The 21845-nt window shown below is 34.1% G+C and overlaps 2 protein-coding genes across 3 annotated transcripts; both read right to left on the bottom strand.

Annotated features, from left to right (window-relative positions):
• Nucleotides 1-2226: 2226 nt before the first annotated feature.
• Nucleotides 2227-4869, bottom strand: LOC117934398 (protein CELLULOSE SYNTHASE INTERACTIVE 1-like). Its single transcript, XM_034856055.1, has one exon. It carries the CDS (start codon nt 4367-4369, stop codon nt 2516-2518), a length of 1854 nt encoding a protein of 617 aa, XP_034711946.1. The 5' UTR covers nt 4370-4869; the 3' UTR covers nt 2227-2515.
• A 755-nt stretch (nt 4870-5624) lies between these two features.
• On the bottom strand, nt 5625-15387 carry LOC117934397 (copper methylamine oxidase-like). 2 transcript variants are annotated; one of them, XM_034856053.1, is made up of 12 exons: nt 14876-15387; nt 13757-13866; nt 13342-13647; nt 12120-12232; nt 11683-12013; nt 11371-11586; nt 11019-11255; nt 10390-10575; nt 8702-8842; nt 6725-6993; nt 6316-6397; nt 5625-6009 (listed from the first exon to the last, which is right to left on the bottom strand). In XM_034856053.1, exons 1-12 carry the CDS (start codon nt 15123-15125, stop codon nt 5875-5877), a joined length of 2376 nt encoding a protein of 791 aa, XP_034711944.1. In that variant the 5' UTR covers nt 15126-15387; the 3' UTR covers nt 5625-5874. The 2 variants fall into 2 exon arrangements, with proteins under 2 accessions (XP_034711944.1, XP_034711945.1); XM_034856054.1 differs by lacking the exon at nt 14876-15387 and adding an exon at nt 13966-14052.
• Nucleotides 15388-21845: the final 6458 nt, after the last annotated feature.

Here is a 21845-nt window from a genome sequence, read left to right as displayed (position 1 = left end):
TCAGTAACATTTTGCCCAGACAAGAATATGTCCCTAGGCTAGAAGGACTGGAGTCCGAGAATGAGATTCAACACTACTTTAGTGGCTAAACTCAAATTTGTTTGCATCACTTATACCGTACCCAGAACTATCATATGCCTGTTGACTAGTGGGATTATACTCTGGGATTGAGATTCGTGGCTAGTTAGAGGCTAAACATGTCTGCTTGCATCTCTTAACATTGTGCCCCAAACTAGCATATGCCCGTTGGCCAATAGGGTTATTTTTATTTATTTTGATAAGTAAGAACAGATAATATATACATAAAAAAGGAAACGTCAAAACAACATCCCAAAGTATACACCAGCTGCCTAGAGGCTCACCCAAGTGGGAGAGGGAGAGAAACAAAAAACATCAACTCCTCTCACTTAGAACCTAGCCAACCAATAAAGCTAAAAAGAGAAACAGGTCCACATCTACAAACACCCTAGACTAAGACCACAAATTACAAATAAAAGAATTTTTCATCATTTGGACCAAAAACTCTGCATTATCAAACACTAGCATGTTCCTTTCCTTCCACAACGTCCAAAAGATACATAATGGGGCTGCCTTCCAAGACTTTTTGCTGGCTTTACCCAAAAAGGACCCATGCCATCCAAGGAGTGTCTCCTTAACCGAAGAGGAGAGAATCCAAGGCACTCCAAAGAGAGTAAAAAGCAGCCAATAGGATTATAAACTGAATCTGATCCTAGAACTCAGTGAGTTGTCTATATTCTAACATTCAAAAATTACAATAATCATCAAATTGAATATACACCATTCCAGAATACATTGGCTAGTTCAATATGCCAATTCAATCGGATGAGAATTCAATCAGAAAACTGATTCTTTCTTCCTCTCTCTGTCTCTCACTCAGTCACTCACTATGACAATTCCTGCATAATGATGATATGACAATGAAGTACATGTACTTCTGCCACTCCTGCTTTCAGAAAATTTCATTCTTTCCTACTCTGATGCTCTCACTCAATGCTCCAGTGATTTTCACAATGAGGATACAAAGAACTCAATTCCCTGTATACAGGAAAAAAGAGTCAAAATTACATAACACAGTAGAAGCACATTCCACTTAATTCATCGCTTCTGCTTCAATGTGAAACATCCTCTTCAATCTCCTCCTCATGGTTATGAGTACAAGACAATGAAAAGTTGGCATATCTTGCCCATTGATTTCACTGTGCCTTAAATTCTACACCTAGTTACTACATTTCATATGCTCTATTATCCAACTCATACTAAAAACCTTCAGATTATAATGTATTTCTTTATGGTCAAAAGACTCATACATTGCATAGACCATACCAGTGTTCTGTTGACAAAATCACCGTTATCAACAAACAACACACATCATTAGAATTGGGACATAAACATCCAAGTTGCCTATACCCATTGCAAAAATAATGAGGCAGTATCTGCTTTGGTATAAAAGCCCATTGTGATAAGAGACTTACTGGTCTCTCCTTGGATGCTCTGCCCTACATACGCTTAGAGTCACTGGTCTCCCCTCAAATGCTCCACCTTATGTATGCTTGATCAACCAAACATTTAGTTGATAGTGCTTTACATTCTAGAATCACCACCATTACCTCTCTAGGGCTGTATAGATAAATGGTTAATCTAACATATTTTAAGCTCCTAATCAATCATGCTATCTATTACAAGTACATGTCCACAAATAAAAATAAAAACTGTAAAAGAAAAAAGGCAAAATTTGCTTCACAACTTTGTCACCCATATCTATGTGGCTCAATAATCCAGATACATTTTCCAGATTACAAAGTTATTCAGATAATAGAAAAAGTTATAGACCAAAACTGATATAATTTATCTAATCAAGTGGGCAGTATTTCTCCTAGTGCCATCCTCATATACAGCAAAAACTGATAACAAATCCATCAGCTATTTTTTATATAACTCCAGTATAACAAAAATATTAGATTCAAACCATTTACATAACTTAAAGATGAGATAATAGGACTTCATATAATTTGGTCAAGCTGGTTGAGAAGTACTTACTGCCTTGTTCTCAATAAGTTTCCAGCTACAACACAACCTCTGTTATTTGCAACCTTGCAGGGTTCTCTTCTTCAGCTGTAAAAGAAAAATATCTGTTGAAAAAGAAAACAAAAAAGCGAAGTTCAAGGGAACAGATATGCACATGGTGGATGCAGAAAGCAAAGGACAGGCAAGAACTCAGAACATTCTTCAACATTACTATTGGGATAACCCATTGCATTATGTGCAACCAATAGTACATTTCAAAACATACATAAAAGATGGTCGATCAACAGAATTGCTTGGATGGTCTATTGATATTGTGAACAACCTTTTTTGTTTTTTTTTTTTTGGATCAGTAAATGGATATTGTGAACAACCATAGCTCATATAATTGACCCATGGTTTTCTACTGTCCACAATCCACCTATCTGTTCCGTGGATTTACAATCCTGAACATGCTCATCTCAACTCACTTCTATGGAGGATATGGTCTGTGGGTATGAACTCCAGCTTGATAAAGATTAAGGTTATGTATAGCTCTGGCAAACAACTCTTTATAATCTTGAGGCACTCCAGAACGAATTGCCAAGTCAAGAACGCTCAAGGCCTGAGTTTGTTCAAGCGCTTTGCTGTTGCCAACATGCAATGCAAGATAAGATAGTAATATAAGTCCATAAATGTTAGCCCGTTCACTGGTCCTCAACAATCTCAAAAGGGGGGGAACCCCATCAAACTCGATAATTGCCTTTGCATGCTCAACACGATTGAAATTATCTGGATGAACAAATTTGCCCAGGGCGATAGTAGCTTCTATAGCTACCTCATTATCACTATTGCTAAGCTGTGCCACCAAGGGGCCAATTATTCGGGTTTCCCTTGCAGGAAAAGTTCGTGCCAAGGACCCAATTGATTTTATAGCAGGAATTTTCATTGTTGAGCTGCTCTCTTCTTGAATCACTCTTAAAAGTTGATCCAGGACTGCTTTGGCAGCAGGAGAACTAGTCTTGAAAGCTGCCCGTCGAAGGTCAGCATCTTGCTCTGCCACCATAGCTATCTCCATTACAGCCATCAAGCAATTATACTGCAACACCCCTTTCTCCTTCTCAATGATCTTTGCCAAACAAATCAACCCCTTAGTCTCAGTGATCTTCCTACTGTTTAACACACTATCTTTGGACAGTTTCCACAGAGCCTCTGCACAACTAACCTTGAGCTTCAATTTCAACTCAGGCGTCTCAACCTCCCTGTCCTTTCTATAATGCCCACCCCTACTACTACCTTCTGAAGAGGAATGAACAGACAAAGACGAATGCCCACCAGAAGAAGTGAATGAAGATACAGAATTCAAGCTAGGGTTGTAACTGTTATGGCCCGCAGACTTTCCCGCTAACTCCTTATTAAATTGAACAAGAGATGAAATACTAGGCTTACTCGGTTTGAGCTTAGGATCATCCAGAACCAAAACCGTATCCACAGACAGCAGCGACACCAATGGCCTTGTCACGTTCTCTCTCGCGAAGGCCTCACGCACAGCAGAGTCCATTTCCGCCATTCTCGCCACCAAATTAGCCACACTAACCTGAACCCTCATCACCGATTCCCCAAGAACCTGAACAATAATTGGAACTCCGGCCGCGTCCGCTATCGATCGTACTCTTTCTTCATCGTTGCCGATGTGGAAAAGAGCATTAGCTGCGGCAATTTGGGCGTCGGCGGAAGCGCCTTCTTTCAGGAGCTTGAGCAACGGCACGATCCCACCTTCGTCCACCACAATCTTCTTGGTGCGGTCGTTCTTGTGAGCCAAAAGAACTAGGGCGTTTGCGGCTTCAACGCGGTCCCGAAGCTGACCCATTTGAATGGTAGCTATATAGGACCAGACCCAGGCGAGAGTGGGGTCGTTGTTGGCTATGGGAGGGAGAGTGAGGTTGATGTCATCCGGGTCGACGATGGTCACAAGCCACTTCAAGTCGCCGATCGAAGACTCCAGAAGCGCCAATACCTTCCGGAAATCAGCAGCGGTGGTTATCGAGAACACCTGGCGGAGAACGCCGCTGTGCTTGCACTTCCGCACCAGCGTCAGCGCTCTGTCCAGGTTCTTCGTCACGTCGGCGGCGATACGGCGCACTGGCCGCTCGTACAGCCACTGCGTGGAGGTGGCGAGGCGCGCCGCAGACCGCAGCATCTTGGACAGCCTCTCCACTTGACGCGCAATCTCGGAGCACTCCGCTTTGGACGACTCCGCCTCCTCCGCCGATTTGATGACTCGGTCGGCGAGTTGAATCGTAATAGTCAGTTCATCTTGAATCGTCTTCTCTTCGACTTCACCCATAATTGCTGCAACTTTCCCAACACCCAAATAGCCCAGAAATCACTCACAATGAACTTTCTTTTCCTAATTGGCTCAAATTCCCAAAACCCAAACAGCAGCCCAGAAACCAGTTACAGTGAAACTTTTTAACGGCAATGCCCACTTGAAGGCTCTTAGTGATGGATCACTAGGACCACTTTATGCGGTGAGGACTACTTTTCTTGGATAAAAAAAAAAAGAAAAAGATAGAAAAGAAAAAAAAAAAAAAAGGACAAAAGAAAGTGTTGTGGACATAATTTAGATTACCAGAAATGCGGGGGCAATGGAGGAAGTATGACGGCCTATAATTCCAACCCCAAAGAAGGAACGGTGGAGATGGGTGATTGGGAGGCAAGGAATGGGGCCAGGCGGGGAAGCGTGTGTGGATTGTGGAGTAGGAAAAGACTAAAAGTCAAGGGTGCCGAAGCCGAACCATGCGTGAGGTTTGGGAAGTGATCCAGAAAGGAGAGTGCTGTTGAGGGATAAATGGATGCTTTTAGTATTGGGTTTCCTTTTCCTTTTCCTTTTGCTTTTGCTTTCCAAAGATATATATTGTAATATCATAATGTGAAGCAGAAAAGGCTTGTTGCAGTTTAGGCACTGGCCCACCGGCACTGGCCCACCGGCTACTACAAGCACCATGACTGGTGGAAAGTTTGCTGTGGAAGATATTTCACTTCTTCACATCCGCTGCTTTCTAAATCTAACCCTTTAAACTTGAAAAGGAATTGTTTTTTAACATTATTTTATTTTAGTTTTAATTATATTTAATTTTTATATAAAAATTAGTTTTAATTCATTTTAATGGTTTCTTTCAACTCATTTTATTTTATCTTTATATATATAAATGAAATAATTTATAAATGCATAAATGCTTAATTAATTTTTATTTTTGAAGAAGCTTTTAACAATAATATTGATACTAGAAAATAAAAAATAATAAGGGAAAGGCGAAAACGACAAAATGAAAGTTGATCCTTAAAACTGAAAGAATTACCTTTAGCCATCCTTTTACCCAAACACCATGGATTTTCCACTTTCCACCTCAACACGATTGTCCCATTATGGATGCAGTGCACAAATTTTTAGGTGTCAAATTTAGGGTTTTGATTTATATTTTCTGTTTTCGTATCCTTCACTGTTGTAGATCAAAATTTTGGAGCTGTTAATGACTGAGATGAAGCCCGGTCGAATCCCTGAAACCCAAATGCAGTGTCCTACTACCATGCAACATATGTAAGGAAACAAACTAACATCATTAGGATCAAACCAGCATTATCTGACGATTCACTACTTGAAATGGGTGCTAAAATGTTATTTTTGATCAACTAAACCCACAATCCATGAAGTGGGATGGCCAGACCACCAAATCCAGGTACTCGGCTTATTGGGAAACATGAAACTAAGAAAAGGGTACGAGAGGGAAAGCTCCATTCAAGATTCTTGCATGCTAACAAACAATAAAGAACCACCAAAGTGTGGGGCACTCAGATCTTTGAGAGCAATCCGGTCTGAATTGGCTTCGCTACCCCATTGTCCTTCACATCATTGTCCTTCCCATCCAATTCACAAGCGTTCGGGGGGACGTCCACCGCAGGTGAGCAGTTGAAGAACCCATGTGGCTGCACCCACAACCATCAAAAACACTGGGTCAATACATTATTTCAAGCACGGAAGCATATTCTACCAGACAAACTGAGCCTCTGGAATCACTACATACAAAATATGTAAGTCACAAAATGAGACAAACAAGTTATGCAATATCTATCTTGAATTCCAGGATCTGTCCATCCATATTAGGATTGGATTGAACTCATCGTAATTCCGTTGAAGGGAAAGAAAACATATTCAACCACATGCAACCCAACAGCATGAGAGTCTAAGTACCGTTCTGGCAAAGATTGCAAATAAATTAACTATGCTAATACCTGAAGCATAAAACCGATGCGTTCCACTGGCATAACAGGCCAGTCTTCCAAGCGAGGCACATGTACAAGTCCAAAAACATACCTGAAATTCAACACAATAGCCATTAATGGAAAAGTAATCCAGTTAAGCTCTCAGTAAATGGTAAATTGCACTGAGGCAAATCAAGAATGGGCAAGAGAATCTTAAATCTTGGAGAACCTAACTTTTAAATAATAACTCGAAATTTGCTAATGACAAATATCTTAAATGCAGAAGGATACGAAACTTCAATTAAATTGTGAACAAATCCAAGAAAGCAAAAGATATTAGTCAAGTAGAAAATGTCACTTTTTTAGGAAGAAATAAAATTTCTGGGTATGAGAAATTCAGCATCATGATAGATTGAATATGATGATAGTTTTAACCAACCAGAGAACTATATCAGTTTCCTCCAGAGGACGATTCTGCTTAACCCATGTAGCCAATCCCTCACCAACACGTGGATTCTGATTAGGAAACTCCCCACCAGGAAACATCTCATCTCGCGCATATGGGGTAACCCAAAGATTATGCTTCAAGAAAGCAGCTCTTCTCAAAAACTTGGCCTCAGAACCAGCTAATGGCAAGCAGTTTGAACCAGGTACTAACTTGTAGCCTGTTAGCTGTCCAGTCCTGTTGACAGTTCTTGTGTTCCTAACCTGGAATATGAAATGGTATCCAGAGTCAGTAAAAACAGTCCAAAAGATAACTTAATATGAGCCTAATTAAGACCCAGTTTAGCACAATTTTAATGCTCATTCTAACTGTTAATAGTGTTTTAAAGCTTATTTTTCTGTACATTACACTTTAAAGGAGTTTTTTTCCCCCTTCGATTTGATCAGAAACAAACAATTCATTTGATACAAAATGAATATAACAGTATAAGAAGATGAGCTGTCCTTTCAGAAGGAAAATAACTTCCAATCAAATGTAGGCAAAGAAAGAAAAACACAAGAAATCTAAAGAATATACTATAGGTGCAGGTGCTAAAAGATCCTGCAGAGGACATTAAGAATAGAGCCCCCTACTTAGCTGAAGAAGTCGTTCAAAATTTAATTCTTTTTCATATTAAATACTAACATCTTTACATGTGCTTTTTTTTTTGGGAGAAGTACTTCACAAGAAGCAATGGTAATGCCAGAGGGTCTATTTGGCAGTGATTATAGGAAGCGTTTTTAACCCTTCTAACATTTAAAAGATAAAATTTTTCAAGCATTAAAAATGCTAGAAATGTTTCCTATAATCACTACCAAATGCACTCTTAATACCTTGAATTATTAACTTTAGATACAAATCAGGTATGTTTAAGAACATATTTACTATAGGTGCAGGTGCTAAAAGATCCTGCAGAGGACATTAAGAATAGAGCCCCCTACTTAGCTGAAGAAGTCGTTCAAATTTTAATTCTTTTTCATATTAAATACTAACATCTTTACATGTGCTTTTTTTTTTTTGGGAGAAGTACTTCACAAGAAGCAATGGTAATGCCAGAGGGACTATTTGGCAGTGATTATAGGAAGCGTTTTTAACCCTTCTAACATTTAAAAGATAAAATTTTTCAAGCATTAAAAATGCTAGAAATGTTTCCTATAATCACTACCAAATGCACTCTTAATACCTTGAACTATTAACTTTAGATACAAATCAGGTATGTTTAAGAACATATTTCATTTCTTTTTTACCAATACAGGAAAAAATAAAGATAAGCTTCAACTGATAGTTTAAATAAAATCTTAATAATCCTAGTTTAAAATTAATTTTTTTGCTTATTAGACTGTTATCAATTGTTACTCTAGCACTTCTTTTGTTTGAATTTTGTGCTCTCCGTGTGTGCTCATATGGGGTAATTGAAAAATAGAGTCAATGTATGATAACAGTCTAATGAACTAAACTGCATTTGGGACATTGTTTTGGAAAAGCACCCCTCCAATATGATATGCAAAGATCCATCAAGGATCCAAGTTGAGCAAAACTAAGGTCAGTCCAAGCTCAAACTAAACCACAAACCCCTAGAATCAAACTTAGCTCAAGCCAAACTGAGTGTGAAAACCCTCCAATCCAAGCTTAGCACCTGATGCATAAGGAAACAGGTTGCAGTTGGACGGATTTCTTACTACACTAGCACACAAATGGTTGACTTAGCCCATTAATGCAATAGAAAAGGGGAGAGGAGAGGAAAGGAAATGAGATCCATCTTAAAAGTTATACAGCTATGCAGGAATGCCTTACAATCCAATGGGAGGCAGACAGTGGAGCACAATCACACATTGCAAGCATTTATAAGCCCACTCACAAAACATGTGATACAAGCAAAACAAAATATAGATCCATTTTATAAATTATAGAAGCAGGGCAAGGATGACTTACAATCCAATGGCGGGCAGACAATGGATCACAATCACGCATAGCTTGCATTTCAGATCTGAGCAGTTTTTCTTCAGCATAAAATGCATTATTGTGCACATTATCCTTCCCAGGGTTTTCAACTTTCATGTTCACTTCAACAACCTAGAAAAACGAATACATTACTCAAGATTTCATCAAGGTGTAGAATGTTGTATTCATGATCCATGTAATGCAGAAAAGCTGACACCCCTTATAAACATAGAACCATCCACCGCATAAATAGATGGAACACTAAATTTTATTAGTATAGACTTTTTATGTTGCGTACGTCTGCTTTTACCATATGGCCCAAAGTAAGTTTAACATGGCTGTCGTTGCATCTAGTTTTTCCAGGTAATTTTAAGACAAATGCTAGACAAATGCTGAAAAAAGTGTATGCTAATAATCACTTGTTTTCATCAGACTAGAGTTGGCAGTGGTTTGTCACCATCAATAGAAATTTACAATGCTTGGGGATATGTTCACTAGAAAGCCACTTAGAGATTTATATAGCTAAGGAGTTTCTATCAAAAGTCGAGGAGATCATCAATGAATTCATTCTACCGGTCTTTAATCAATTCCCCAATGTCTTTCAGATATGATTGATTAGAAGATTGCTGCATTAGATTATATAGAAACCTTTTTAGAATAAGATAGCAGTTAACAATATATACACATATTTTTTTTGATAGTCAAACAGATGATATATTAAGCAGCATGTAGCAAAAAGAGAGCCCATGTTATATACACAAGGTGTCAGATATGCTCACTCATAGTTGGTCCTGTCTCCTTCCTACACTGGCAAGGAGCTAACGAAACCTGAAGATGTTCATTAGCATGTCAGAAGTTGGATCTCTAAAGGTAGGGTAGTCAAGTCTTGCTCTTTTGGAAGAGTTTTCTTCATGTATCCTATGGTTTATATGGAGGGAGTGCGTAGGAATCCATATGGTAATCATTCAGATGTTCTAGTGCTGCATTGTCTCTAGTTTTCTCAGTTCTTTACATCTCAAACTTCTGTATATGTGAAAAAGATCATTTGGCCCAAACTTGAAACTTTCTTGGAACTATTTTCAGTACAATTGTGTGTCTTTTCTGAAACCCATAAATTTTCAACTCAATAGAACTCCATGGTAGACTTTGTTGACTGGTTGATCTCTAAGCAAGGGGAAGGAGTTGTTTTTTGTTTTTCTCCTTTTTTTGTTTGCCCTTTGGTGTCTTTATATAGGCCATGTATATTTTAGTGCACTATTTACTAGGCACTATTAATATATTTTCTTTTTGCCTATAAATTAATATCTTTAAGCCCAAACCAAAAAAAAACTGTCACCTTGCACTTAAAAATGAATTTAAGTACCCATGCTATATATATCTTGGACTTTGACACCACATGAGTATAAGAGCCCTAAAATTTGTGTGTGAAATAATCAACATCAGTAAGGTCATAAAACTCCATCAAATTCATCTGACGTGTTGACTAGCCAGAACATTCTGTAAACTTTGTTTTGCTCCAAAATATTGCATTAAAGAAACTGTCATGCCTACACCATCTTATGTCTTGAATGCTCAAAATTTGCTTTAGTTGAAATTTAGTTCCCAAACCTATGGTAAAGAATAATTGCAGAATAATGAGAAGACAAAATTTTAAAATAAGAGATCATAGCACAAAACACCTGGTTAAATGCTTCTCCAGGTTTACAATCAACAGCCATGTCCATACGAGCAATAAAGAAGTGTTGATGAACTGGTGCATATAGCCCTGGAGCAATGGTTGTGCCATATTTTCGAGATTCTCCTGGTTGCAGCGCTCCTAAGCTGAGAATACCTGTAAGTTTAACTTCCGCCTCAATTCTCCCATCCTGTAACAAGAAGGAATTACGTACTGTCTCAAGTCCTCAGAAGCATACATAATTCAACCAAGAAAGTTGCAGCAACAAAACTGACAAGAGTAGTGTAAACAGCCCATAGAATGGGAGCAACAAGGAGACTAATCATTAAAAAAAACCAGGATTACACTAGAATGAAGAACATAGAAAAATTATTCAGTTTGATGATGAGCATATGTAACAGAAATACTCTACAAGCAATTCCTAATCTTACAAATTAAGTATTCAAAAACATGTTGTAGATAGACACAAATTTCTACAGTTTAAAAAGTTAAAACTGATAAGAGGTACATAATTAAGTTCAATCTAAAAATTAACTGGCTAGAGCACTAAATCTGGGTTATCAAGCAAGAAAAGCAACAAAGAACACCAAATTTTCTGGGCAATTAATGCAAACAATGTAAATTTCCACTTGCCTGATAAAAGTGCCAGAAGAATCCATACTCATAATTAGCCACAGTACATATGAAAGAAGCTGTTAGCCTCCTAGACCTACGAACTTCTGCTAAGCCTGTCCTCCAGTCTTGATGCTTCCAAAGGATACCATGATCCTCTTCATGCAAACAAACACAATTTTCAATCGTTTCAACACCTCCAGTGAAGTTTGTAAAGTGGGCATCAAAGTATTTGATAAACCCTAGACAATCACATCCCTGTTGTCATAATTTCATTTTAAAGCAGAAGATCTTTTAGATTCAAACAATAGTAAAGCTCCACAAGGTAAAATCAAATTTAAGGACAATTACATGAAGAAATAGTTTTATAGACCTTTTTAAGAGAGTTTGCATTTTTTCCCAGGCCATCTTCACCAGCATCAAATGCATTCTTCCTGTAATGGGGTTCGTTCGGGTCTCCATAAGGTACAACCATCTCCACAAAACTCAACCTATGAGCTACAGGTCTTCGACCCCGACTACCATCAACATATGCAACAGAATGGATAACCAAACCCTCTCTGGGAGTGAAACCAATACGGAAATTCCACTGCCAACCAAAAAGATAAAACATTGATAGTGTTTAGTATGCATCTCTAACTTTAATTACATTTATTAACAAGCCAGCTCAAGAAACCAAAAGTACCTTCTGCCATTCTACATAGTGCCCATGTACACGAAAGCTTGGACCTTCTGGCTGAACAATCTGTAGCGGCTTCACATCACTTCGATCAACACCTCCTCTTGTCTCACCAGGAGAATAGTTCCTCAACGGATCAGCTGGAGGCAATGGAACAAGTTTACGGTCTTCAAACTCAATAACAACCATATTTTGCATATCAACAACTACATAGATGCCTTCAACTGGGCGTGCGTAACCATTTTCCATAGGGCAATCACTCTCTGTTCTACAGAATATGAGTGGTTTGGCAAGTCTACGGCTAGGAGCATCAGCTTCACCATGGTAACCAACACACCTAGTAAATGTATGTGGGGCCAACTTATGATTAAAACATTGCCTAAATTTGAAATTCATCTACAATAAGTATCTGTAGAAAGAATTGGAACGTAGATCTAACTAACCAGGCATCAACCATCACAAGGTCCATATCCTCCACACCCCTCTTCTTCATTGCCTCTCGAAACAGAGGACAGTCTTTGACAACAGCTTCACATTCAGCATATTCCACAGCATCCTACATTTGGAAGACAGTAAATTTGAACAATGACAACTCATGAAAATATAAGTGATACGTCAAAGTAACAAGGTAAAAAAATACCAGCTGCCTAAGATGGGAAAGATATCTGCAACACAGCCATTTGGGTTGGGAAAACATAACCCATATATAAATGGTTTAGTTTTGGATTTAAGAATGGGACATGCATCACATTTGAAGAAGAAAAAAGGAAATCATAAAGCTCTTATTTCCTAGGTACAGTGGGAATTTGTGATAAAGAAATCTCAAATCCTTTTCAATTGGAACTGTTAATGGAATTGATATTTAGTAACTTTGACCCTCTATTTGTAGCAAAGCTCTAGGCAACCGTCAATATGTGGATATAGTACATAAAATAAATTGCCATTTTAAACTAAAATTAGTAATGGTTTCATAATATTTGAGAGGAAAAGGTTGAAGGATACACTATAGGGTTCTGATAACCATTCAAAAATGGATAGGGTATAATATGGATACACATATCAGCTCACATATATACATAAAATTCACTAAAGAAGAATGGAAAACTTTCTTGGTGCTAGAAGAACTCTACATAAAAATAAATAAATAAATAAATGTCAAAAGAAACCAAGACATGCTATCCAAGTTCTTATGAGCAAAGGTATTATTATTATTATGAGGACCTGTTGAATCAGAATATGCGCAGAGGTGCACACACCTAGCAATCAGTGGCATTGTTTCTTCTCATGTCTTGATCCTTGAGAATGACACAAAAGTTACATGGCTGAGGCTATAAAGAAATTGATTCCTTAATCAGAATGATAAATTCATGTTTTTTTGACAGGCAAAGATAAGGTAAAAAATGTTAACATTCATGTAAAAATCAATCAAAAAGTTCTTCCAAGAACCACCATTTCAACAGAAATATAATGCCATCTAAAAAAGTAAAGTTTTTGCATTTTTTTTTGGATAGATGATACTTTGGTGGATAGCTCTGGCAATCAATCATTTCAGATCTTATTCATTAAATCAGACTCACTTCCCAAGCATTTAACCATATAGAAAACACAAAAAGAAAATGAAGCACTTGGGAACCAAGAAGACAAATGCCAAATCAAAGAGTATACCATTGGAGGCTGAATATCAGGGACAACTTGTGTTGTAATGGCTTTTCCCCTATGATGACCACCTCGAGTTGCTGCATGTACTTCTGAGAGCTCCACAATCCAAATGCTTGTCTCATTTGATTTTTTATTGTAGACAACAAGTCTAGCCTTCCTAGGAGGGAGCTTGCTAGGAATTACAGGTCCACCTTTGGTCCTGGGAAGCAATGATGGTTGGAAAGGGGGGAAGAAATATGCATCTGCTAATGCAACAACATGTTTATCAGGTTCATACAGAACCACTTCAACAAATCGCATGCCATCTCTGACCTGAAATGGAAAAAGGATTAGATCACTACCGCATAAGCAAGTGCAATCGCATACGGTTACAGAAGTGTCAAACAAACATAATTTCCAATCAACAAATCTAATTACAGACCTCAGGAGTGGCTCCAGCAGCTCTGACAGTTGCCACAGCCACTGAGATTTCAGTTGCAGATAATGGGTCCAACGGATGGCAGGTTTGAGCCCTTGTCATGATCTGGATCCCTGCAAAAAGCATAGCAACAAAACCAATTCATCAACAATGCAAAAGGGCACAAACTATTCAATATCTGCAACAGTGCAGAAAGGGAAAGGCCAGTCAACCTTCAATCTGAAAGTTTCTGGAAAAACACAAGAAATGTTTGGATCCTCACTAAACAATAGAATTTATTCATATTAATCAGCCAAACATCCAGAAACAACAGGTAAGATAAAAATTAATCAAAATGAACTCTGGATCAAAAGGAGGAGAAAAGCTCAGGATATCATCAAAATGAACCAAAAAAAAAGAAAAGAAAAATCCTTCCGCTAGGCAATATTATATATTTCTTTGCTTGCCAACAAATAATAATAATAATTAAAAAAAAAAGTTCAAAATGAACCAACGCCACAAAGCAGAGAAACGAGAAAAAAAATCATTTATATCAATGAAATCCAACGTGATATCATGATTGTAATTTTGCTCTGATACTTCAGAGATAAGCCAATCATACATTGTATAAGCAAAGCATATATTTAACTACATTTCCATGATCAATAAAGCATCAAAAATCAAACAGACAAAATCAAATTTAGATGATTAACTAAAAATTCATGAAAGCTTTGTCAATTCTGCGTCATCCTTCTAGTAATTTTTCTCCTTCCGGTGTTTTTCTGGAATTCCACATCAATACCTCACGTGTACATCATCTATAAAATCTATCGAAATAATTAAAATATATTTAGTTGATCGAGAAACAGCATCTGCATTTCAAGAGGCGATTAACGATGAAAAATCTCACAAACAGAATTAAAACCAAAAAAAAAATTGGCTCCATTTTGTTGCTGGCAAAATGCAAGGAAAAAAGTAGACATGAAAAGTAGGGAAAACAAAAAAAACAAAAATCCTCAGTTGAGTTCCTTCCAGTGCTTCCCTAGCGATGCTGATCAAATCATCTCCACGATCCACATACAAAACGAAAACCATGAAAAGAAATAAAAGAAGAGCTAGAAAAGATAGAAAAGCGGAAAACACCTTTGACGGAGGCATTTGCAGAAGCTCCAGCAATCGGTTCAACCGGCCGAATCAACGACGCAAGGGCAGCCTTCTTCCCGTCCCCGACCACACCAACGCCGCTCCAATCCTGCTCCACATCGGCAACAGCGGCGGCGGCGGCGGCAGCGACTGATGGCGCCGCAGCGGCAGCCGCCACGGCCTCCCGTCGAATGGAACGGGAATCATCTCCAATGCAGCAAGACGTCGCTTTTTTCGAAGCTGTGGCCATTGCAATGGGTTCGCAAACACTCCAAATCCACCGTAGTACCAATAGCTCTCACTACAACCCACTGACATACAGCAAATCTCTCTTCACACACACACGCACCACCACCTCCACCACGAGTCTCACTCACACCTTTCCTCTCCACAAATCCACCCTCCCTAGGGTTGCTTCATCCAACACAGAATTGAGAATCCTCCCCCCTTCAATCCACTAGTATTTATAGAACCTAAAAGGCATGGGTTAAGACTCCCCCTCCCCCTGTGCGTAAGTCCGACAGCACCGTACCACGTGCACTGCTACAACTTGGGGGCGTTTTTTCAATAAAATAAAATAAATTTCGATTTTCCTTATATTTCCTTTTTTTTTTTTTCTTTTTCTTTTTCTTTTTTCTTTTTTTTCCTTTCTCTGGTTTTAACTTTGCATGAAGGATAAGCCCCAGAAGCAGCTTATAAGAGGGACCAATGAGATAAGCAAGGAGGTGATAGGAGCATCTACTTGTGCCTCATGGACCCATACACTATTAAGGTCCCCAAAAGTACTTTTCCATCTTACCATGATAAGTACTAATTTCTTTCATCTTTCTTTTTTATAAGGACTTGGCTTTTTGTATATCTCATCAGACACCCCCCACCCTCCACCCTCTTTCTTTCCTTTATTTTTTTTTTCATACATCTTTTTATTATTACTAATTTTTTTTAATTAAAGAGATAAGATGGGTACATGTCTTAGATCTGTCTCTATTACTTATTTTATAAATAAGATTAGACTAATAATAAAAGAAGAAGGGAAGGAAGGTTAGGTGGGATATCTCTCGATACCAACATATTAGCCTATTAAGAACGTACATGTAAATAAGTTGATATAAAATAATAAAATCCGAATTTCATATTTGGCATTTTCTGATTGATAATATTTTTCCATAAATATTGAAGTAATATTATTGGTATTTTTTCTAAGTCAAATTTTATGTTTAAATATTTTACCTAAAAGGAAACAACTTTTGGTTTTTTTTTAATCACACAAATTCAAACTAAAAATAAATAAATAAATGTGGGGGAAGAATAGGAAAAGGACAGCATCATGGCTGAAAAAGAAGGATAGACATGGACATTGTTGGAGTGAAGCAAATTTGGACAACCCTATCCGCATAAGAAGTGGAAGCCCATCTGGCAATATTTGTCCATGTATGCATTCCTTCAAGACCCCTAAAAAGATCCTATTTTTGATTCATTACAACCATATAAATCTTAATTTCTATTTTAAATATAGATATTGATGCCAAACCTCAACTAAATCTAGTAATTGTTGATTAAATCTACCTAATATAGCTAATCTTAATTAGAAATATTAAAATTTTTGTAATTTAAAATCTTTAGGTTATATTTGGTTCCAAAAATAAAAGAAAATAGAGAAAAATATAAAATAAAAGAAAAAGTGAAGAAAAATATAAAATAGATTTAAGGTTAATAAATTGTTTCAAAATGTTTTGTGAAACTCATTTGACCTTTTTTCATCTATTATATAAAAGATTAAGACTATATTTGGTTCTCAAAAAATGTGAAGAAAAATGCAAAGAAAAAAAAATAGAGAAAAAAAAAGGAAATAAAAAATAAAAATAAATAAAAAATAGATTTAAAATTAATAAATGATTTCATATATTATTTCAAACTTATTTCACTTTATTTTTCTTCGTGTATATAAAGATTAAAGTTATGTTTGATTCCTAGAAAATATTAAAGAAAAAAAATAATAAGGAAAATAGTTTTCTCATGTTTGGTTTTACAATGAAAAATATGAAAAAAAAAAATTATATATCATTAAAATTAATTAAAAATTTATGCAAATTGAAATTATTTAATCTTAATGCAATGGAGGAAAAATAAATTAAACAAGTTTAAATAAATATATAAAAATAATTTATTTTATTTTTTATCTATTTTTTTATTTTCACTTTTCTTTCCTTTACATTTTCTCTCAAATTTTATGGAACCAAATACAACTTAAATAATTTAAAAATATGTAAATTTATAACTAATTTTAATTATATTTGATTTTTTTTTATGTTAAAACCAAATATGGGAAAATAATTTTCTTTAATATTTTTTTTCTTTCTTTATTACTTTCCCGAGAACCAAACATAGCATAAATAATTTTAAAGTACATAAAATTTTAATTATATTTTATTTTCTTTCATATTTTTTTTATAATAAAACCAAAAAGTGAGAAAATTATTTTCCTTACATTTTTTTCATTTCTTTATTACATTTCGGAACCAACATAGCCTTAATTTCTTAATTTGAAATTTGAAATAATTTGTTTTTACTTAAATTATATTACATGTGTTACATACTTTTGTAACTTAGTTATAAAATATTACTATTTGTTTATTTGGTTGAATTTGAAATTCTTAATTAGGAATATGAGAATTTTCAAAATTTGAAAATATTTTATTTATTGTTTTAAATTATTTGGAAATAATATGTTGGGTTTTTAAAATGATATGACATGTCATATTCATGAGTATGACACATAACAAATTGAGGTTATCTATAAATAGAAGGTATTTTTTATTGGTACGCATATTTGAAAGTGCGTTGTTTTGAAGTTAAAAGGGAAAAAAACTTCTTTATTAAACATAATTTCCCCTTTGACTGTGCTATTTTCTCTTTCTATATATATATGTAAAGTTTTTTTTTTTTTCGTTTTATTTTATTCTTATTCAGCTCTGATATTATTTATAATGATTTGCCTCGAACTATGTAGATATTATTCATTTTGAACCCAAAGGCAACCTCAAGACTTTAAAACATGTGTATATGGTTAAGAAGAATTCATACTTATATGGAACCAAAAACTCTCTCATAACCGATATAAGATATCACAAATCCCCCACATACAAACACAACGTTCTCGTTATGTCTCATGGGATTACGAAACCAAACAAATCCTCATATTAGGATTGAAGATCGACTTTAATATCATTTGTAATGTCCATCTGTGTAGATATTGTGCGTTTTGGGTTAAGAAAAGAATAAAAAAAAAATGTTATTATGGTTGGTTCTTGGAAAATATTAGGGAAAAAAATGTTAAGAAAAATGATTTTCTCATGTTTGATTATCCTATGAAAAATTCTAAAAAAAGTTAAATATAACTAAAATTAGTTAGAAATTTATTTATTTTTAAATTATTTAATATGAGTTAAAATAAATAAAATGAGTTTGAAGTAGTAAATAAAAATAATTTATGGACATTAACTCTATTTTTTATTTTTCTTTAATTTTTTTCCTTCTCATTTTCCTCTTTATTTTTTTTCCTTTAAATTTTTCGAGAACCAAATATAGTCTAAAGAAAATGAATTTCTCATATTTGGTTTCACCATAATTAGAAATTTATATATTTTAAAATTATTTAATCTTTATAAAATGGAGGAAAATAAGTTAATTGATTTTGAATCTATTTTTTATTTTCCTTTTTTTTTTTTATTTCCTTCCATTTTTCCTCTTTTTTTTTCCCTCATATTTTCCTTCAAATTTTCGGGAAACTCAACATAGATGATTATTTTCTATATTTTATGTACATAATTTATCACTTCAAATTTTATGCACTATTTCATCTTTGTTTTTACAATTATGTTGTTAATTTCATGCTTACTTATATAGAAAAAATTGTAAAAAGAAATAATAAAAAATTATAAAAAGAAAATTTTAATAAGAAAAAAAATTGAAAATAACTAGAAAAATGAAAACAAGGGAAAAAATAAATACAAAAGAAAGTTAGAAAAAAAAATATAAGGCTATGTCTGATTTTTAGAAAATATCAAGAAAAGAAAAAGATATGAAGGAAAATAACTTTTCCGAGTTTGGTTTTATTATAAAAAATATTAAAGGAAGTCAAATATAAATAAAATCATTAAAAATTTTATGTATTTTAAAATTATTTAATATTTATATAAAAGTTAAATAAGTGAAAAAAGTTTGAAGTGGTATAAAAAAATAATTTATTGATTTTAAATCTATATTTTATTTAATTTTTTCACTTTTTCTTTTCTTATAATTTTCTTTTCTATTTTTTTTCATTTGCATTTTCCTCATAACTTTTTGGAACCAAATATACCTATGAAACCAAGGTTTGGTTAATCTCGATTTTGATGATAATAAAATAAGGTTTAGAACTAATGATTATATTTCAAGTGTTTTTAGGTAAGACGATTTCCAAAGTAGTAATCACAAAGACAAATCAAGTTAAAGAGAAATCATTAAGAAGAAGAAGACCTCAAAGAGAAATGGTTTTCAAGACCCAAGCTTTATAAAATCTCTTTGTAAGGATATTGGTGTACTAGGATTTTCATGCATTACATTTTTTACTTATGCACCAAAATCATCCAAAAATTATTTTGTTTTAAATATTTTTAAAATTTGATGATTTCATGGTTTCAACTAAAACCTTGTGTCAAATGTTCTCTAAACTTGTTTAAAAGATTTTAAGTTGAAAAAGTTGATTGTTGATGAGGAACCGATCAACTCCCCAGCTAAACCGGTCAACCCCCAACTCAACTGGTTGAGAGGTACAAAAAATATTTTCTCTCTTCCAAAACGGTTATTCAACCGATTGACCCCCACCTCAATCGGTCGAGGTCCAATCAAGGGGTGGTCAAGGTCCAATCAAGAGGTGGTCGAGGTCCAACGGTCACCTGCCAAACATTAAATGCTAACAACTAGTCAACCGATCGACCCCCAGCTCGACCAGTCGAACCTCCAACGGCTAGTTTGGTTTTTTTCCTCTATAAAAAGGTTTCAATCTTCATTGTTTCAAGAACTTAATCTTCCTAAACATTTTTTTGAATATATTTGAGTCTTGAGAAAGTGTTTTGAGTATACCATTGTTCTAAAATTTGCATATTATTAGTGCACCATTCAATCTTAGTTTACTTATATCATTTAAGCCTAAGTTTTGTATTAGGAGTTTATGAAATTATTTATATATCTTTGAGAGGAATAATCTAAGTGTGAGGTATCACTTAGGGATTCTCAAGCGTGGAGTATCACTTGAAGGGTTGTTCAAGAGTGGGGTATCTCTTGAGAAGTGTAAAAAGTTCTTGGAGTCAAAAGTCTAAGAGGGTGGATTGGAACCATAATTCAATTGTATTGTTTGAAGACTTGGTTTTGAAGCCTTCAATTAGTGGAACCTCATGTTTGGGATTGAAACTAGAGGAGAGTGGATGTAGGTCGGGTTGCATCGAACCACTATAAAAATCTTGTATTTGCATTTTCTCTTTCCTACTCCTTTACTTTATATTTGTCTCTTACATTCACATAGTTTAAATTTGTAAAAAGAGATCATCGCTCTATTTACCATAAATAAAATGAGTTTAAAGTAACAAATAAAAATAATTTATTGACTTTTAATCTATTCTTTTTATTTTCCTTCACTTTTTCTTTCCTTTTATTTTTTCTTTGTATTTTTTTTTCTTTACATTTTCCCTCAATTTTTTTTTAAGAACCAAACATAGCTTTAAATAATAAATAATTTTAAAATACATAAATTTATAACTAATTTTAATTATATTTTATTTTCTATCATATTTTTCATAACGAAACAAATATGAGAAAACCATTTTCTTTAATATTTTTTTTTTTTTAATACTTTCCGGAACCAAACATGTACTTATAATTTAAATATAAGTTAATTAAAAATATATTATCATTACCACTATCTTTATATATATATGGTGGGATGATGGACAACTCTGTGCTTAGGATGATGAGATGAATCCTGGATAGTGGTCCTCACTGTATGTGTATATTATAAGATTGTATTATCTATCATTATTATTATTAATTTAAGAGAGAGTTGATGACAACTGTTATTATTACATTTAAATTATTAATGTAGTCAAAAGATAAAATCATAATTTTTTTGAATTAAATAAAATATGAAAATTCATTAATATTAATTTCTTATTTTTCACATTATTAATTATAGATATTAATAATTTTTGGTGTATTAAAAATTAATTATAGATTTTAGAGAAAGAAGGAAAATTTGAAATTATATTTGATTTCCCAAAAATGCTAGAAAAAGAAAGAAGTGTTGAAGGAAAATAATTTTCTTATATTTGGTTTTATTATAAAAAAATATAAAATAAAATCAAATATAATTAAAATGAATTATTTTTAAATTATTTAATTGAGAGAAATAAGTAAAATGAGTTTAAAAAAATAAATAAAAATAATTTATTAAATTTAAATCTATTAATTTATTATGAAAAATTACCCTGTTCGGTTTTATTATGAAAAATATGAAAAAAAATATTTATTTTTTATATAAAAGAATTAAAATAATTGAAATTGGTTTACAGGAATATACAAAAACAATTTTTTAAATTTAAATTTAAATTTATTTTTTATTATTTTCTTCAATTTATTTTTCCTCTTTTTTTTTTCAAAATTTTCAGTAACCAAAATATGATCTTAAGCATAATCCCATAGAATTAATTTCCTTTACATTCAAGAATGGCATGAAATGAAATGGACAGTTACCATGTCCCAATACAAAGAATATACTCATAGGTATTGAGATAAGGAAGAAGTAGAGATAAAAACAAAAATAATAATAATAATAAATAAATAAATAAATAAATTGGAAGTTGAGTGTAGTGTGGAGGGAGAATAATTTAAAAGTTTGTTTATGTGATTGGGTTATAATTGTTGACCCTGCTATCAA

The sequence above is a fragment of the Vitis riparia genome, chromosome 17 (assembly GCF_004353265.1).
Source record: "Vitis riparia cultivar Riparia Gloire de Montpellier isolate 1030 chromosome 17, EGFV_Vit.rip_1.0, whole genome shotgun sequence".
Classification (NCBI taxonomy): Eukaryota; Viridiplantae; Streptophyta; class Magnoliopsida; order Vitales; family Vitaceae; genus Vitis; species Vitis riparia.
The sequence above is the reverse complement of the archived record's forward strand: the minus strand, read 5'-3'. Positions and strand labels throughout refer to the sequence as shown.

Bases quoted from the DNA above. Each gene is read 5' to 3' on its own strand.
- LOC117934398 (XM_034856055.1), bottom strand. From the start codon at position 4,369: ATGGGTGAAGTCGAAGAGAAGACGATTCAAGATGAACTGACTATTACG.
- LOC117934397 (XM_034856053.1), bottom strand. From the start codon at position 15,125: ATGGCCACAGCTTCGAAAAAAGCGACGTCTTGCTGCATTGGAGATGAT. The intron at 11,256-11,370 runs GTCTATAAAACT...TTATGACAACAG, and splicing joins ATGCAAACTCTCTTAAAAAG to GGATGTGATTGTCTAGGGTT. The intron at 10,576-11,018 runs GCAAGTGGAAAT...TTCTTGTTACAG, and splicing joins TCTTCTGGCACTTTTATCAG to GATGGGAGAATTGAGGCGGA.